At 44.5% G+C, this 18,773-nt stretch overlaps 1 protein-coding gene across 8 annotated transcripts in view; it reads right to left on the minus strand.

Annotated features, from left to right (window-relative positions):
- Window positions 1-4,623: 4,623 nt before the first annotated feature.
- The window catches only part of NIPAL3 (NIPA like domain containing 3), a 63,296-nt gene continuing 49,146 nt past the window's right edge, over window positions 4,624-18,773 (minus strand). For 5 of the 8 annotated variants that reach the window (XM_069079083.1, XM_069079079.1, XM_069079081.1 and 2 more), the window contains 2 exons: window positions 17,467-17,561; window positions 8,575-9,191 (listed from right to left, as the gene is read on the minus strand). In XM_069079083.1, coding sequence (XP_068935184.1) covers window positions 8,992-9,191; window positions 17,467-17,561 — 295 coding nt within the window. In that variant the 3' untranslated portion in view covers window positions 8,575-8,991. Of the gene's footprint in view, window positions 5,299-8,574; window positions 9,192-14,912; window positions 14,936-17,466; window positions 17,562-18,773 lie in introns of those variants that run through there. The other 3 variants (XM_069079085.1, XM_069079084.1, XM_069079086.1) reach the window with 3 other exon arrangements.

Consider the following 18,773-nt stretch of genomic DNA (forward strand, 5'->3'; position numbering starts at 1 on the left):
CCTTTCTCTCACTTTCTCCTTCCCCCTCTCTTTTCTCTCTTTCTCATCCCCCCTCTCCTCTTTCCCGCTCCTTTATCTTTCCCCCTGTCCTTTCTTTCACTCTCCTTCCCCCTCTCCTTTCTTTCACTTTCTCTTTCCCCCTCTCTTTTCTCTTTCTCATTCCCCTTCTCCTCTGTCTCACCTTTCTTTCACTTTCTCTTTCCCCCTCTCTTTTTCATTCCCCCTCCCCTTATCTTTCCCCCTCTCCTTTTTCTCTCTTTCTCATTCCCCTCTCTTTTCTCCTGCTCTTCCCCTTCTCCTTTCTTTCCTCCTCCCTTTCTCATTCCCTCTCTCTTGTCCTCCCTCCCTTTCTCATTCCCGGCTTCTTCCATCACTCCCCTCCACCTCACTTCCCCCTTCTCTCCCTTCATTCTTCACTCCTCTTTCCCCTTCCCTCTTTTCTCTTTCCTCCTTACCCTCCCTCCCCGAATTCAACCCTTCCATCTCCCCCACCCCCTCCGGTTGGAATTGCTGGAATTAGAGGAGGAAAAGGGGGAGCTGGAAGCGGACCCTCCCCAGCCAATGTTGGTTGCGCGTGCGCATTTCTTCCTTTCTCCTCCTCCCCTCTCGGAAAGAGGTGGTGGGAATGACAGGTTCTGCCCCACCCTTCCAGCCCCGCGCAGAGGGCGCATGCGCTCTTTTCTTCTGGCAGGCTGTCCCCAAGCTTCTTGTCTTAACTGTCACGTTCTCGTCTCTGTCCAGTCCCACCCTGGCTTTTAGGCCCAGGGCAGGAGGGGTTGGGGTTCTCACCCCAGCCTTGCATTTTGCATTTTCCGTAATAGAGACGTCTCAGAATGGAGAAGGGAGGCAGTCACAGGCAGGGAAACTGAGGCACAAGACCACAAGGATGGACCTTGGTCTAGTGGTTCCCAGTTCAGCCTTGGAACGGAACCAGAGCCCTGAGTTCAAGTCGGGGAGAGGACTGAGGCTCTGCCACTATGGTCACTGTAGACCACAGGCGACTCATGTGCCTTTCTGGACCTCAGTTTCCTGCCCTTATAAGCAAACTAGGTAACCTCTAGGGCAGGGGTTCTTAACCTGACCTTCCCCCTCCCCAGATTCCAGGAGGAAGTTTTCACCTTGTATGTAGTGATGAAGTATGGGCTCTGGGAGCCCCCTCCCTAACCCTCTCAGTGAGTAACTTCTTCAGTGGGGATGGGGAGTACATCCTCAATTTCACTAATCTCTACCTGAAATGTAGTATTTCCTTCAGTGAAAACTTGTGTGAGAAGTCAGGCTTCAGCAGGCAGCCAAAGACACAAAAAGATTGAGCACCTCTGCTCTAAGGCTCCTTCTGGCTCTCAGATTATGTTTTACCTGCTTCAACATGCCGTTCTAAGCAGTGGCACCTAAAAAAAAAAAAGACGCAAGACTATTCTGCCTCTCAGACTGAAAAGCAGAAAGCCAGCCACCAGAAGGGACTTTGGGTTGGTACTCAGGCATCTCTTGGTCAGAACTTGGCTTGCTCAGGATTTGGCCCTGACAAGAGCCAAACTCAGCCCCATAGAAAATTTATGACCTCTGTTCTGTTCCAGGGAAGCTCTCTTGTGAGAGGGATCATTGCCCTAATTTCCTCTTGGACAGTTGACCCTAATCTTGTAATGGAAGGGAAGGGAAGCTCCTGCAGCCTGGGGTCTTTGCTCACCCCTGCCTGGAAATTCTGTGCTTTTACTCTCGCTCACTTCTACTCTCCTTTTGCCCCTGCCTGAATTTCAAAGCACAAAGGATTCTGGATTTTGAAGGGCCTTTAGATAGAATCTAGTCCAGCCCTCTCTTTTGACAGATCTGGAAAGGGGGGGCAGGGGAGGGAAGTGACTTGTCTGAGGATTTCAGCCCTTGTTTTCCTTATCTGTTAAGTAGGGGGATTGGACTAAAAGATTATCTCTGAGATCCCTTCCTCTGTAGATGTAAGATCCTAATAGAATATAAGGTCTTTGAGAGCAAAGTTTCATTTTTTATTTTTAATCTCCTGCAACCCAGCAGGGTGCTTGCCCCTCTGTGTCCCTTGCACCCAGTGGGGTGCCTTACATACAGTAGGTGCCTAATAAATGCTAGCTGATTGACTGATTCTATGAAGAGATGGGTTGGGGGGGTGACTTGTCTAAAACCACTCAGCTAGTAAGTGGCATAAGCATGACTCCAACCTAAACTTCTTTAGGCCCAGTGCCCTTGCTTTCTTTTGGAGAAAATAAAGGAAGAAAGGGAGGGAGGAAAGGAGAAAGAAAGGAAGGAGGGAGGGAAGTAACTGAGGAAGGAAAGAAGGAAGGAGGGAGGAAGGGAAGAAGGATGAGAGGGAAGGAAAGGAGGGAGGAAAGGAAAAAGGAAGGAAAGGAGAGAGGAAGGGAGGGAAGAGGGAAGGAAGGAGGGAGGGGAAGAAGGGAGGAAGGAAAGGAGGGAAGGAGAGAGAAAGGGAGGAAGAAAGGAAAGAAAGGAGGGAAGGAATGGAGGGAGGAAAGGAGGGAAGGAAAGAGAAAGGGAGGAAGGAAGAAAGGAAAGAGGGAGGGGAGGACCTGCAGGCAGCTTGATCTCCTTTCATACTCCCTTGCTGTCCCTACCCCTACTCCTCCTGCAGGGCAGTTAGAGTTGAACTACACCAGGGAGGAAAATGGACACTTTCAGGATCTTCATCTATCTGATGAAAGAAAATGCACCAGGTGGGATAAAAGAGTCCCTGTCCTGGGAAGCTTGAGGAGCCGCTGCTCATAGCTCTTGCTTCTCTGGATTTCCTGAAAGGTTTTGTCTCTGGTGGACTTCTCTTTCTCATCAGATCTAAAAGTCTAGGTCTTTTCAACTGGGAGAAAAAATTATTATAATTAAATGTTTACTAAGTGCCAGGCATTTTAGGATTATTATCTCATTTGATTCTCACAACCCTAGGAGATAGGTGTTATTATTGTCACCATTTTACAGGTGAGGAAACTGAGGCAAACAAAAATTAAGGGACTTGCCTAGGGTCACACAGCTAGTGTCTGAGGTCACATTTGAACTCAGATCTTCCTGACTCCAGGCCCAGTGCTCTACTGCATCATCTAGCTGCCTGTAGGTGGAATTAAATTTCCTAAATGTAGCCAACAAATATTCTTTAGGATTAATTACTTAGTTGCCTTATTTTTATTAATAATTCCACTGTTAAAGTAAGAACTACAGAAATCACATCTGGCAGATCTGGATCAGAACTGTATCAGGGAAAGGAGGGGAAGAATGGGGGAGGTCATTTCTTTTTTCCTTTTCCAAGGTTTTATGCCCATAGGAATAGGGATGAGACCTATGATTTCATTGGTATAGAGTACTCTCTCTGTTCACAAAGAGGACACCAGCCCTGCATCAGACAGTCTTAGAAGTACCTAGAGCACTGAGAGGTTAAATGATTTGCCCAGAGTCACCGAGTCAGGATGTGTCATAACTTGAACCCAGGACTGATCCATGACTTGCTCAATTGATTAGGCTTCTTTGGGAGATGTTTCCATGTATCTTCCTCTGTTTCCCCTGGAAACTGAGGCCCACATCTGAGATCAAGTGACTTGCTAAGATCTTTGAGAAAGGTAAGAATTTGGGTTTTAAAGGTGAAAGGATAGGCAGGACACACTGTGACATCTACAATCTTTCCCTTCTCATTCACACAAGCCTTTCACAAACTGATGCTAGCTAGCTTTTTAAACTTTTCAAACTCCCCTTCCTACTCCTCTTCTTCCCTCTCTTCCCTCCACCTTCCTCTTTCCTCTCTTCCTTTCCCCTCTCTCCTCTCCTCTCCCTTCCCCAGCCCATGACAAGTACTTTCACCCTCACTCCTCCTTTTTAAGCTTCCTTAGTGTTCAGTCTTCTCTGATTAGAATGTAAGCTCCTTGAGGGCATGGTTTTCTGCCTGCTTTTGTATCTCCAGTGCTTAGCACAGTGCCTGACACATAAGAAGTACCAAATGCTTACTGACAGTAAAAAGAAATATGTAATAAAATATCTTGAGGATACTTGATGCAAACAGGGAAAAAAGGACTTTATGCTCTTCTCGAACCAACATAACAGATCATTCATGCCCATCTCATCTCTAGATAATGGAATATCATACCCAACTTGAAGGTGAATAATCAAAGCATATTACTGAATTTTTTATTATTATTTTTCTTAAATATCACTTTGTAAAGTCAATCTCAACCAGTGGACACATACATTTAAAAAGAAAAGCAACATGCAGCATCAGGTTTGCGAAATGAACAGAATCTAACTGTGTGCACATGGTACATTCTGGAAGGCAATGAGGCCCATGATTCCCGGAGAGAACCCCAAGGTAACATCATCCTGAACCTCAGCCAGTGTTGAACCAGATTTGTTCAGAAGCTTCAAGCAGAGAGGGCATAACATGCACGTGCTGTTGTATCCTCACATTGGACAGCAAAGTGTTTTGGCTTCCATTAGAGAAACTGATGGACGTGTCTGACTGTCCTTTCTCTTGGCAGCTTTCAACTCCATGGCCGGGGGCAAGCCAATGTGATGGCTTCGGTTACGACAGTTCTGCCGGCACTGTCTAGTACGTGCATCTCACCTTCATCTATTATTGAAACTTGTGGTAGCCAAACTTGGAAGACCATATTCTTTTTTTAAATAATAAATTTATTGATATATTTTGTCTGTACATCACCTAGATTTCCCCCTATATCCCTCTCCTTCCCAGAAAGTCATCCATTTTAACAAAGAATATTCCGTAAGAAAAAGAGCAAGAGATCAGCAAAATTGCTCAATACTTTGAAAAAATTGGAGAGTATATGCAATATTCCACACCCAAAGACCCTACCTCCCTCCAGTGATATGGAGATGTCTTCACATATTTGTTTCTTGTAATTTCATTTTTGTGTTTTTCACTTGTTTTTGACTGTTTTATGGTTATTCTTCCATTTCCATTGTTGTTGCCATTTTCTTCGCTGTTTACTCCACTCTGCATTATTTCATATGTCTTCTCATACTTTTCTGTATTCATCATATTTGTCACTTACTGTAGCACCATAATAATCCATTACAGAAAGATGATTTCATTCTAATTTGTACGTACAAAATCTTCAGCATCTTGGTCTCCTTCTCCATTATTCTCCTACTTCCACCCCACCAAGGAGGGTATATAGTGGTGGTGGTGGTGGTGGGGACAGCAGTGAAGAAACGTTCAAAAGCATGTCCCAATCAATCAACACTTATTAAGTGCCAGGCACTGGGCCTTCCTCTGTGTGCTGTGTTGCTGATAGGGAGGAGGTTTGATTTCTAATGAGCAAGGAGCTGGTAAAAAGGAAGAGTGGACTATAAGTGGGGAAATACTCCATATACGTCAGACTCAGTAGTGGGGTCAGTTAAGTTTGCTGAACTTTTTATCCCTTTTCTTTTTCCTTTGTTACAGGGGATGGCTCTCTGGGTAGGGGAAGAGAGATACATTTGGAAAGGAAAGGGATGCAAAAAAAAGAATAAAAATTAAAATAAAATACAAGGAGGAAGGTTGGGGAAGCAATGAAAAGAAAGCCATATAAGGCTGCTAGGCTGGTCAGCAGGCTGCTGATGGTGGCCACCCCCTCACAAGCAGGTGGTCCTTGTTTGTTAGCAATAGGCAGGCTGTTTACCCAATACTCACACTACTCACTTCACAGGGTCCCTGTCAGGAAAGTATGTTGGAAGTCTGAAGGTACTGGGACACTTGAGTTACTGGTACTAAAAGACAAAGGAATGGGGCATATACTGTGTATAAACCTGTAATGATTGGTAGGGTTTCACAGGCTTCACAGAGCACTTCCTGAGGTGCCAAATCACTTCCCTTCAAATTGGGTTTCTCATTTGCCTAGGATTAGGCTGGAGGTGTGTCCAAATTGCGGGTTATCCAGAACGCAACAGTAAGAATAACACAGACTGGGATTCAAGAGTCTGGGTTCTAATCACACCTTTGCTACTAGCTTCCTGCATGAGTCATTTCCCTGCTGCAGGTCTCAGTTTCCTCATCTGTAAAATGGAGTTGGACTAGATGATTTCTTAGGTTTCTTTCAGCTCTGGCATCCTGTGTTCTATGGTCCTTTCCAGCTCTGACATTCTACTGTTACTCACCTGCTGTCTCCCCTTGAAGACTCAAGGTTTGCTTTGCTTTACGCTAGGGTTACTTTTAGTCCATTATCAAATTTAGTCCTTATAGAAACATCCTAAGGAAAAACATTTTATACTTTCTCATATCTTAAAAATAAGTACTTTGCCTTATTCATAGTCCATAGACTGAAGATACTGGGCCGGTGGTACTAAGCTGGTGTCAAGCATGGTCCATCAGAATTAATGTTCTAACAACACTGGTCTCTTCACACTATTATCTGACTTTGAAGTGTTGGGTGACCCCAGGGAGAACAGAAGGTGTTTCTAAGCTGGGGTAGAAAGAACACCATACGTCATATGATGATTATTGGTCTTATCCAAGGAATTCTGAGCAAGATGCATTCTTCTGACTATGCCAAGCCAGCTATAGTGGAGGGGGCTGGGAGTGAGAAATAACGAAGAAGATTATCGTGAAACTCATGAGGAAAGAGTTCTGGGCCCGGCTTTCCCAAGAACTTGTGGGGCACTGGGCAAGTCTTTGGGTTTCACTTTCCTTTTCTGTAAAATGAGGGCCTTGGATTCACTACTCTCTAAGGTCACTTCCAGCTGGGGTCTTCTGTCTTCTAAGGCCCCTTATAAACCTGCTACATTCCTGGGACCCTAGATCTGGAGCCAGAAGGGACCTCAGAGGCCATCTGGCCCAACCCCCTCATTTGACAGATGAGGAAACCTCAGCCCATGGAGATGAAATGACTTACCCAAGGTCACATAGGTAGTAAGAATCAGACATGACACTTGAATCCAGGTCCTCTATATTTTAAGGCCCCTCTAAGTCCAAAATTCTATGTTCTAAGGTCCCCTCCAGCTCTGACATTCTAGGATTTTATTACAATCAGTGTTCAAGGCTCCCTTGGTTTATATAAATATGTCTATTCTCTAAATTCTTAAAAAGCCATCTAGATGGGATCAAGGGGAAATCACTTGACACACATACATACACAATGGAAAAATATTGCCTGACCCCCTCCAGAGAATGTTTCCATTTCTGAACTAGGTCTGTGTGGGCATGGGGTTCCCTGAAACACATAATTCAACTGATGCCTATCAGGTTCAAGGAAAAATGCCAACAGGCTGAAATTTAGCTTGTGAGTCTCAGAATCTCAGTGCAGGAGGAGGGAATGAGCAATTCTATCTTCCAAATGAATACCAGGCCTTCTCAGGCGGCCTTTGCTTGGAAAAGATAAAGGCCCAGCAATGAACAAATAAATCCTTGTTTTTGGAGCATAGGGAAGCTCCATAAACAATATTACTGCTACCCTTATTTATAATGGTCACACAGGTCCTGCTATGGTCAAGCAACGCAGGGTGTTCCCTGATCAATCTGATAAGCTTACCAGAAGCTGCCCTTTTGTGTGGGACTTTGGTCTAAGGTCTGTTCCCTACTCAAATCCCTGGTACAAGATTCCTTTTAGGCTGAAGAAGACCTATCTTTGTCCTGATTTCATAAGCTTTAACAACAAACTACAAATGCCATTGTATAGTTCCTTTTCCCTTGAAGCCCACCATTTTGCCACCATGTTTGCTAGCTAACCAATCTTTGCCTTGGAAGAGGTGGAGTAAAGTGAATCTTTCTTTTTCATAAGCATCATTTGCTTCAAATGTTAATAAACTTTCATCATTCTGTCTGAATATGTGGGAATCCTGGTTTCTGCAACATAAAATTGGCAACACTCTGATTCATGTTTTCTGAAATAAAGAATGGTTGGCATATGTTTCATGGACTATCATGAACTGGTAAGTAGAAAGGAAAGCCAATTAGGCCAGGGAGCCCAAAGGGGGTATGATCTAACGTGCATGGGGCAGATGAAAAGATAGACAACAATCCCACAAGATGAGAAGTATGCAGGGAGGACAAACCCACATGAACTCAGACAGTTTCTTATCCATCTTATTGACTGACTTTCTCTATGACATCTAGCTATGGCAAAGCTATTGCTCAGCTGTTGACTTCCTAGCGCCTAAATTAGGGGGAAAAAAATCATAAAGCTATTTTCGGCACAAAGTCAGTTTCAGATCCAGAAGGATACTAAATCCAAATTTAGAGACAATGGTCTTGCTTTCCACTGGAGGGAGTATTTGTGACCCTAGGAACACACAATCGGGTCCACTGTCTGTCACCTGTCTTGTGTTTTACATCTCATCTACATAAATTGAAGACTGCCCAATCAGAGATTTTACCCAGTATCATAGTAACCTGTCATTATACAGAACTGATCACAGATAACTGAGAGGGATATTTGGAGACTGGTCATGCACTCGGAGTAGGACAAGACCAGAAGTAGGGATCTCAGCCTCAAAGGTCTAACACTTTCATTGCATTGTCTCAACCTCAGTCAGGAGGTTTCTATTTACTTTTCAATCAATCACATTTATTAAGCACCTACTATGTACCAGGCATTGTGCTGAGCACTAGAAGTAAGTAGAACCCAGTAATCTTTTATCATTTATTTAGGCAGATGTGTAACCATCCTGTAAGATGTAAGATGCGAGATCCTTGGGAAAAAAAAAAAACCACACACAGCTGACATATGTGTTCCTTATTGCATACCAAAATACTGTGTTTAGCTTGTTTTGTTTTGCTTTTGCCTTTTTCTGTGCTACAGTTCAAACATAGAAGACCAATACAATTTGCTGTTGGTTTAAGACAAATAACTTCTGAGTTCCTGGCTCTGCTGAGTTCTCTAGTTGAAAAACAAAAACAAAAAAATCTGGAAAAGCAAATTTAAGCCCAGAGTTTTAAGCCATGGTCAGCTCAGCTATAACAGACTGGAAAGCCCAGATAATAAATAAACAAACCCCTCCCAGGCAGGGCACAGGGCTGGATTTTCATTTCTTCCAAGGCCTTACTCATTCCCTCTTTGTATGCTCCAGGACGCGGTAGGGAGGCGCAGAGATGGCCCCGGAGCCATGTTCCTCCTGCATGACGGGCAGTGTGGCAGGAGTATAGATCTCAGAGACGTTGTCATTGTTCTCCAGGGCGCCATAGGAAAAGGAAGCTTTGAGGTCGGGCTGGACGGTCATTCCTTTGTCGTGTAGATTCTGCATACCTGAAAAAAAGCCCATTTTTTTTTCCCCCACAAGAGGATCACATTGGGGTGGGTGGGGGGAATGAGAATACATCTTCACCCAGCCACTGGCTAGTTAGAGAACTAATATACATTGTCAATTTCCTGAGTGCTTTGGATTTCCAAGGGAACACCTCTAAAGGCAACCTTTGAAAATTATAGTTGCTTAGCAACAGTCAGGTGAATCTTTCAGAAATTATGCAGAAAAACCAGGCACTGTCAAAAGAAGCCACGAGTGGGTAACCGAATGCAAAGGGTTGTCTGCTTTGGCATTAAACGACCTTGATAATAGGACAATGTCTTGCACATAGTAGGTGCTCAAGAAATGAATATTGAGTAAAAGTAAATGAGAAGCACTCTTAGATGGGAAGATTGCTGGCCCTGGAGTCAATCCTGCTTCTGACAATTACTGGGAAGTGTGGTAGAAAGTCAGAAAGACCCAAGTTCAAATCATGCCTCACATGCCGACCAAGCGAGTGACCGGAGCAAGCCACTCATCTCAGCCTCAGTTTCCCCATGTATAAAATGGGAAAAACAATAGCATCTGCCTCACAGGGTTATGAGCAGAGGTGTGCTGGAGCCAGCCTGAACTGGCTGGGGAGAGCTGGTTGTTAAATTTTCAGTGTGAGCATTTTTGCTTTGGAAATTGGCAAATGCTCCAAATTAGGGCTTGATTTTATTGTCTGTTGGTTGTCTAGACTTAAGAAAGTAATGGAGAAAACGTTAATGATGCAGGTTAAACTTAAAAATATGTTGTGCGTGTGATTTTTTTTTCTTCAGAGAGCCGTCATTAAACATTTACTGGACCTCCCCTGGTTATGAAGATTAAATGAGACAATATAAGTAAATTACTTTGAAAAACTTAGATCACTATAAAAAATTAGCCATCATTACTGCTATCAGTATAGCTTTGGGCAAATCACTTAAACCCCCCCCCCCCTCACCCGGGGCCTCATCTATGAAATGAAGAGATTCCAGTTAATTCTAGATCTATGATTCTGTGGAATCACTGATGAGGCAGGTGGGTGTCCCAGTAATGAGTGCTGAACTTGGGAGTCAGAACTGAGTTCAGGAACTGGATTAACTGTGTGACACCAGGTAAGTCACTTAACCTAACATTAGCTTCAGTTTCCTCATCTGTACAATGGAGAAAATAGTCCCCACTTCCCAGGGTTGTTGTGAGGATCAAAGGGGAGAACATTGGTAAAGTGCTTTGTAAACCTTAAAGAGTTAGGTAAATGCTATTATTGCTAATCATGACGGAAATTCATAGAAGACTCGTTTTGGAAAATTTCTGTTATAATCTTAGCATTTATAGAACCCTTTAAGGATTACACTGCTTCATGTGTTATTTGTCTGAACCTCATAACACCTTGGGAGGGAGGTGCTATTATCACCCCCATTTTACAGATGAGGAAACTGAGGCAAGTGCTTTACTCAGGGTCATACAACTAGTAAGCATCTAAGGCCACATCTGAATTCGGGTCTCCCTGACTCCAGGCCCAGCACTCTAGCCACTGGACCACCTTGCTGCTCATAATTTAGAGATCTGGTGATCCCTCTACCATGGGATTCTGCTGTGTGACACTTGAGCCTGTCTACCAAGGCAGCGGCATCTGCATTGGGAGTCCTCTACACAGGGATCCCAAGAAGGCATCTGGACTCCTCTATGGCGGCTTTCTGAGTAGACATTTCTGGTCCTGCCTTTAAATGCATAACACCCTGTGAGATTTGCAGTTTCATGTGCAATCATATTTTATTATTATTAATGATTATACTGTTATGGAAGTGCTTGCTTTTTTTCATAAATTAAAAATAAAAAAATCTATAATGTTCCATATCACATGAGAGTTAATTTTTCTTCTCACAAGAATTAGTACCCCCCCCCCCCCACAACTGTCTGGAGCCTAAGATGTGCCAAATTTAGAGTCAAAAATCTAAAGCTAGAAGGAACCATAAGGGACACCGAGTCCAAACCCCATGTTTTACAGAGGAGGAAACCGAAAACACAGTTATTAAGTATCTGAGGTAGGACCTGAACCCAGGTCTTCTTGACTATAAATACAATGCTCTAACCACTGTACCCACCTAGTGGCTAAATAAGATACTGAGTTTTTTCCAGACAGGCTTCATTTCTGGAACTTCATTCCTTCTCTCCTCCCTCCCTCCTTCCCTTTCCTTCCTTCCTTCCTTCCTTCCTTCCTTCCTTCCTTCCTTCCTTCCTTCCTTCCCTCCCTCCCTCCCTCCCTCCCTCCCTCCCTCCTTTCCAACTTGACTGAAGTCCATTTTCAGGGCATGATTTTAGATCTTACTTAAGGGTAAAGTTATCACTGGATTTGGAGCTTGAAGGGGCCTAAGAGATCACCTAATCTAAACCCTGTATTTTTTTGGGAGATAATTGGGGTTAAATTGCCCAGGGTCACCCAGCTAGTAAGTGTCTGAGGCTGGATTTGAACTCAGGTCTTCCTGACTCTAGGGCTCTATCTATGGCACCACTTAGCTTAGGAAATTGAAGCTTATTGAGGTAAAGTAAAACAACTTGGCTTAGGGGCTAGAGGGCTGCACTGGGAGTCAGGAAGAACTGAGTTCGAATCCTGCCTTTGATACTTGGACTCTGTGTGACAACGGGCATGTCATCTCATCTCACTAAGTCTTGGTTTGTTCATCTGTAAAATGAGGATAAGACCTGCAGCCCGGGGTCATGGGGAGCTACAAATGAGGTCATGCATTTAAAGTGGTTTGCAAAATTTTCAGCACTATATAAATGTCAGTTATTTTTTTCTTTTTGGAGATAAATGCCAGTTATTATAGAGTGACTTGCCCAAGGTCACACATGTAGAAAAGGAGCAGGGCCAGAATTTGAAACTAGTCTTTCTGATTTCAATAGAATCTGACTTTTGTTTATGTTATGGTTCCTTCCTCCCCCCGCCCCCTAACTCATTTCTCTGTTTCTCAAAACTCTCCTATTCCATAGGGAGCTAGTGGGCTCAAATGTGCCTTTGATGTTTAAAGAGATTCCAATTTTGGGGGTTGCCCAAACATTCTGTGGCTGTTGCAACATCCACTTAGATGTCCTCAAAAAACAGGGACTAATGAAATATAAATGTAAGCATATATAAACATCATATCTCTCTGTTTCATAGTTAACACCCAGAGGCAGCTAGGTGGTACAGTAGATAGAGTGCTGGAGTAAGGAAGACCTGAGTTTAAATCCAGCTTCAGACACTTACTAGCTGTGTGACCTGGGCAAGTCACTTAACCTCTGTCTGCCTTAGTTTCAACTGTAAAATGGGGATAATAATAGCACCCATCTTCTAGGGTTGTTGTGAGGATCAAATGAGAAGATATTTATAAAGCTTGTAGCATACTGCCTTGTACTTAGTAGGTGCTTAATAAATGCTTTCAGGGCTTGGACTTGTCCTTTATATGTCATTTTTGAAATCTTATGATCCTGGGGACACAGAGTGTAGAGGCAAATTTCTTCCTTTGATTCAAGGAAGAATTCCCTAACTAGGGGAGCTATCCAAGAGAGGAAGGTCTGCCTTGGATGATAGCAGGCCATCCCCAAGCCCACTGCTAGAGGTCTCAAACAAAAGCCAGATGATCATTTGCCACGTGCCCTCCTGCCTCAATTTCCTCATCTGTAAAATGAGAAGGGTGGAAGAGGTGACCTCTAGGGTCTGTTTCAGCACGATCCAATAATAGGTTTCTTGTTCAGGCAGGCAAGACTAAGGTCCGATCACAGTGATTTCTCTTCGGTACAGGTTAGACTAGATGGCCTCTGAAATCATCAGGTGGGCTGCACCCAAGGTGGTACAGTGGGTAGAATGCTGCACTGTAAGTCAGGAAGACCCAAGTTCGAATCTTGCCTCAGATTTTTATTAGCTGGATGACTCTGGGCCAGTCATTGAATCTGAATCTCCATGTGCTTCAGTTTTCTCATCAGTAACATGAGATGATAGAACTCAGGGTCCCTTTTAGCTTTAAATCTGCAATCTTATCTTCCTGTCCAGCTCTGAGAGCCTGCTAATCTGAGAAATCAATAAATGTTACAGCTAAATGTCTTAATTTGCATTTGTCCTCGTATTAGTGGTTAGGAGAAGTTTTCACAAAGTTACTGATCATTTACTTTTCTTCATTTGAGAACTGTTCCTCTGCTTTGACCATTTATCTATTGGGGAATGGCTCCTGTTCTTTCATATTTGACCAATTCCCCATGCAATTGGGATATCAGACTTTTATCAGAAGTTTGCTGCAAAGATCCACTCCTATTTCCCCTCTTCCCCTTTCTACTTCTTTTGTTCAGTCATTTTTTCAGTGGTGTACAACTCTTCCTGACCTTATTTGGGGTTTTCTTGGCAAAAATACTGGAGCGGTTTGCCATTTCCTTCTCCAGCTCATTTTACAGCTGAGGAGACTGAGGCGAGCAGAGTTAAGTGACTTGCCCAGGGTCACACAGCTGGTAAGTGTCTGAGGCTCGATATGAGCTCAAATCTTCCTGACTCCAGGCCCAGCTCTCTATCTATTGTACCACCTAGCTGCCTTTTTTCTACTTCTAGTCTTCCAATTTTTCTTGTGCCAAACCTTTTCAACTGTGGATATCCAAAATTGTGTTTTAGATATTCAGATCCCTTCCATGCCTCCTGCAGAAACGTCATCAGGGCCCAGCTGTTGTTGAGGCAGTTGCCCAAAACGCAGGCTGGGAGGTCATCCATCCCCTAACAGATGGATGGACAAAGGGTAGGGGTGGTTCTCAAAACCTCTGAATCAGTGAGTCCCAGGGAGATTAGGTCCCCTGAGCAGCTGAGTTCTGTGCCCAGCCTGTCTCTGGGAGACTGAGGGCTGTTCCTATAAATCGGCCTCACAGGTTCAAAAGCCAGGTCTTTTCACCTGCCTTCTAGTCACCCACTTGGACAGCTCCTCTACATCTGGCCCAAAATAGTCAACAAAAGAGAACATTGCCATGCCTCGATGATCCCCAGATCATAGATTTAGAATTGCAAGGCATCTCAGAAGCCATCTGGTCCCACCCTCCATCCCATTTTACAGATGGAGAAGATGAGGCCTGGAGGTGATGTAACTTGTATCATCAGAGGTGGTATTTGAACCTGGTCCTCTAACTTTAGACCCAGTTCTCTTTCCATCCTACCATGCAAAAGCCATAGGTGTGGCAAAGATAAGCAAATGGGAGGTCAATGGACAGGTAACCCAGAGCCTCACCCTCCAGCAGGGAATGGTGCCAAGGGCCTGCTTGTCTGCTACCCTTGGCCAAATGAATAGGTAGAGGACTCAAGGTAACTAGCCTTGGTTCTCATCTCCCTTTGTCATGGTGTGCAAGTGATCTAGGGTTCTACAAGTCAAGGCCAGCCTAGTGTAAGCAGGTCCTAGCCAAGCTGGAAAGGTTTCAAGGATGGGTCAGGGGACTGTCTGTCATCTGAGAACCAGCCTGGCTAAGTTTAGAGACACTTGTCAACAGAATGTTGTCTCTAGAAGTGGCTTTTTTTTTTTTTTTGGCCATAGCAACTCATGAAATTGTCTACTAAGGGCACGGTAAGGGGTGGGAGGGGAAGGAAGAAAGGATGACCTTCATCAGCAATGGGGGCAGGTCCACTCTGATGAGATCATAGGTCTTTCAAGGAATCAAAGTAAGGAACAGACACACACACATATACACACACATACACACACAGAATAATACCTCACCTCCTCACCTATCTGGATCTTAGCTGAGAAACAAGGAAGGAAACATATAAGGCCTCTAAGCAGCCAAAAGAGTCACCCCAAAGTCCATGCACCAAAGCTCATGCATTTTCACCAGAGATACTGGATTTCACAGTAATATGAGAGAGCCCCGTCACCTAGCCTCTAGCTTCCAGACCCACCGAAGATTAGAAGCAGTCAATCAGAAAGAGGGAGGGTGGAAAAGAGGGGTGACCACAGGCAGGCACATTGACATCAACAGAGGAGAGAAAAAAAAAGCATCACTAGCAAAAGCAGTTACAAGAACTCACAAAGCACAGCAGTTTGGGGCCATTTAGCCAAGGGGCAAAAAGTCCTATACACCTCAATAGCTTGAGGGCATCGCTATATTCTAGCACAGTATAATAACAACAGGTGTTCAGAAGGCTGACCCAGGGTCAAACAAAGGGTAAAGTTATCTTCAGCATCCTCTGTTTAAGAAGACAGGGAAATGCACAAGATATTGATTATTTTAAAATAATGACTGACATTCATATAGCCATTTAAAGTTCACAAAATACATCTATGACATTCTTTGGCTCTTGCCGCCACCCAAGGAGTTACATATGTTCAACTGTGAGCAACTTGAGGGCAGTAGTTGCCTTTTTTTTTTTTTTTGCTTTTTGGAGGGCAATTGGAGTTAAGTGACTTGCCCAAGGTCACATGGCTAGTTTTTGTGTTAAGTGTCTGAGGCCAGATTTGAACTCAGGTCCTCCTGACTCCAGGGCTGGTGCTCTATCGACTGCACCACCTAGCCGCCCCCCAGGCAGGGGCTGCCTTTTAACTTTCTGTCTCCTTAGCACTTAGCACACAGGAGGTGTTTAATAAATGCTTGTTGATTTGAATTGACTCAGGATAGGTACTATTTATCCCCATTTTATAGATGAGGAAATGGAGGCTCTGAGAGGTCACACAGCTAGTAAGTTCCTGGGGCAGCACTATTGAGGAGTGAGTGTTGGACCTGAGTGAGGCAGGAAGTCCTGCTTCTGATGTTTACTAGCTGTATTAGGCTGGGCAAGACACTTGCCTCGGCTTCCTCATTTGTAAGATGAGGAAACTGGATCAGATGGTGGCCACGGTCCCTTTTCTAGCTTTAAACCTATGATCCTGTTAGGATTGAAACTTATGCCTTTCTGACTCGAATCCCAATGCTTTATCCTTTATGCTGTGCTGAGCTCTCCACTCTTCTTCTTTCTTTCTTTCTTTTTCCCCCTTTTCTCTTCCCTTCATCCTATCTTTCTTTCCTTCTCTCTCCCCTCTTTTTTTTCCTCTCCCTTTCTTTCCCTTCTCCTTTCTTTTCCAACTTTTCCTCTCCCTCCTGTCTTCCTCTGTCCCCTCTTCTGTATCCCCTCTCCTACCCATCTCCCTCTTTCTGTCTCCATTCCCTCCTCTCCCTCCCTTCTCTCCTCCTCTGATATTGAGCATTTCCTTCAATTATTCAGAAACATCAGTTTGAGAAAGGATCTTGAGGCTTCTCCAGATTGCCAAAGGGGTCCAGGACCCAAAAGAGGCTCTAGAACATAGGATTTAGCATGAGAAACACTTTGAGATCATCTGGGGCCTAACCCAACCCCATTATTTGCAACAAGAAAAAGCAGACCAAGACAGAGTGCAGGGACTCCCCTGAGGTCAAACAGGGGTTGAAGAAACCTTTTCATCCTATAATGGGGCAGCTCAGTGACACAACAGATGGGGTGCTGCCGGGCTTGGAATTGGATGAACTTGAGTTCAAATCCTGCCTCAGATGATTATTAGCTGAGTGACCTGTGTAAGTCATACAACTTCTCCCAGCCTCGATTCTTCATGTGGAAAATGGGAGGAGGACTCAAAAACCTCTCAATTTGTCAATGATCTCTAAATCTCAACCATCTGGAAGAACCCCGACTACCCAGAATGACTCTTGCACTGAAGGTCTTCATGGCCTAGATTCTGATGTATTAGGCAATAATTCTATCAAGGGAGACAGACCTTCCCTCCAGTAGACAGAATGTAAAACATGGAGGAAAAGGGAAGTAGCTTCAGAGGAGTTGGGGTTTCTTTAGAAAATAATAACTCAGTGAGGGAGGCTCGAACCAAAATACTCCACAGAAGCCAACTGAGGCATCAATACGGTGGCAGGCCTGGAGTCAGGAAGACCTGAGTTCAAATCTGGCCTCAGACACTAACAAGCTGGGTGACCCTGGGTAAGTCACTTAACCTCTGTCTGCCCCAGTTTGTTCGACTGTAAAATGGAGATAATAGTAGGTTGTTTGTAAATGTACATAGCACAGTGTCTGGTATGTAGAAGGTGCTATATAAATGCTTATTCCCTTTCCTTCCCTTCCCCCATGTTTCCATGAGCCCATGGAAGGAAAAAGAACCATGGAAAAACCAGAGATGACATGGCAGCTCAGCTAACCTTTTGTGGGTGAAGCACTCGGCTCCTCCCCTTCCCTCTTCCCAGCCCCCTGCCCCCCACCCTTCCACGCCCCCCACGCCCCGACTCCACACAGACAGTCCGAGGATGAGGAAGGGTTACCTGGCATGGCGTCCATGGAAATGTAGGGTTCAAATGGAATGGCCTTCTTTCTATTCCTTGTGATCAGGAAGACTCCCAAGAAGGCAACAAGACAGCTGAGGAGAGCAGAGAAGATGGGACAGGAAGTAAGGCCACCGACCAGAAGGCTGGAGACCGAGACGGAGACTCCTAACTCCGAGAGGCAGAGAGGACGTGACACCACTGCACTGGGAGACAAGCCCAGGAGGATCCTTGGCCCTGTCTTGTCTCTAATCGGCAGGGAACGGCATCTCCAGGAGGATAAAGAGTGTCTGCTTCAGCTCCCAACCTGCACCTCCCCAAAAGTTACCTTAGCAGTAATTGGGCGAAAGAATTTTTTCCCTTGGCAGAGCCGCAGTGGGAGTGAATGATGCAGAAATGGGAGGAGTCTGGAAAATGGGACGAAGTCTTCTGGGAAGACCTTGTGTTCTCCTACTGGAGACAATTTCCTAACTTCTGAAAGGCTTTATGGCTTAAAATGATTCTCCCACAATAACAAAATGATCCTGGCTAGAAGACCCGAGTTCAAATCCAGCCTCAGACACTAGCTGGGTGACCCTGAGCAGTCACTTGACTGGTTCCTTGCCTCAGTTTCCTCATCTGTAAAATAGGGTTAATGATAGAATCTACCCTGGATTGTTGTGAGTCTCATATGAGATTAATAATTGCAGTGTTGAGCAGAGTGCCTGGCACAGTAGATGCTAGATAAATGTTAGCTATTTTTGTTTTGGGGGTCAAGCATTCCGTTACTTTAGTGGGAGTGTCCTATAATCAGGTGATCACAGATCTAGAATTGGAAGGAACCTCAAAGGTCAAGGGACCCAATCTCTTCATTTTACAGATGAGGAGACTGAGGCTCAGGCTAAGTGGTTTGCCTCATCTTACACAGGTAGTGACCATAAGTGGTAGGATTTGAACTCAGCTTCTCTGGCTCTGTGTGAGTGCCTTATGAATATGGTACCTGATTATAAAGAAAGCCTTCTTGTACCCTAAGATATCTGCAGATAGAAGGAATTCAGAAACACACAGAAAGATTTGTATGAATTTAGGCAGCATGAAATAGGGTAACTCTGGGAAGTGGGATGGGTTTGGAGGAAGAGGACCCATGGCCAAGTCCCTGCTGTCTATGTGACTTTGGACAAGTTGCCTTTGACAACATTGATCCCCCTCCTCTCCTACCTACCTACCTACCTCTCTCTCTCTCTTCACCCATCTATCTATCCATTTATCCATCTACCTATCCATCCATCCATCCATCCATCCATCCATCCATCCATCCATCCATCCAT

The sequence above is a fragment of the Petaurus breviceps genome, unplaced genomic scaffold (genome assembly GCF_028583685.1).
Source record: "Petaurus breviceps papuanus isolate PSGF00001 unplaced genomic scaffold, PetGlider_PUasm1.0 91041, whole genome shotgun sequence".
Taxonomy (NCBI): Eukaryota; Metazoa; Chordata; class Mammalia; order Diprotodontia; family Petauridae; genus Petaurus; species Petaurus breviceps.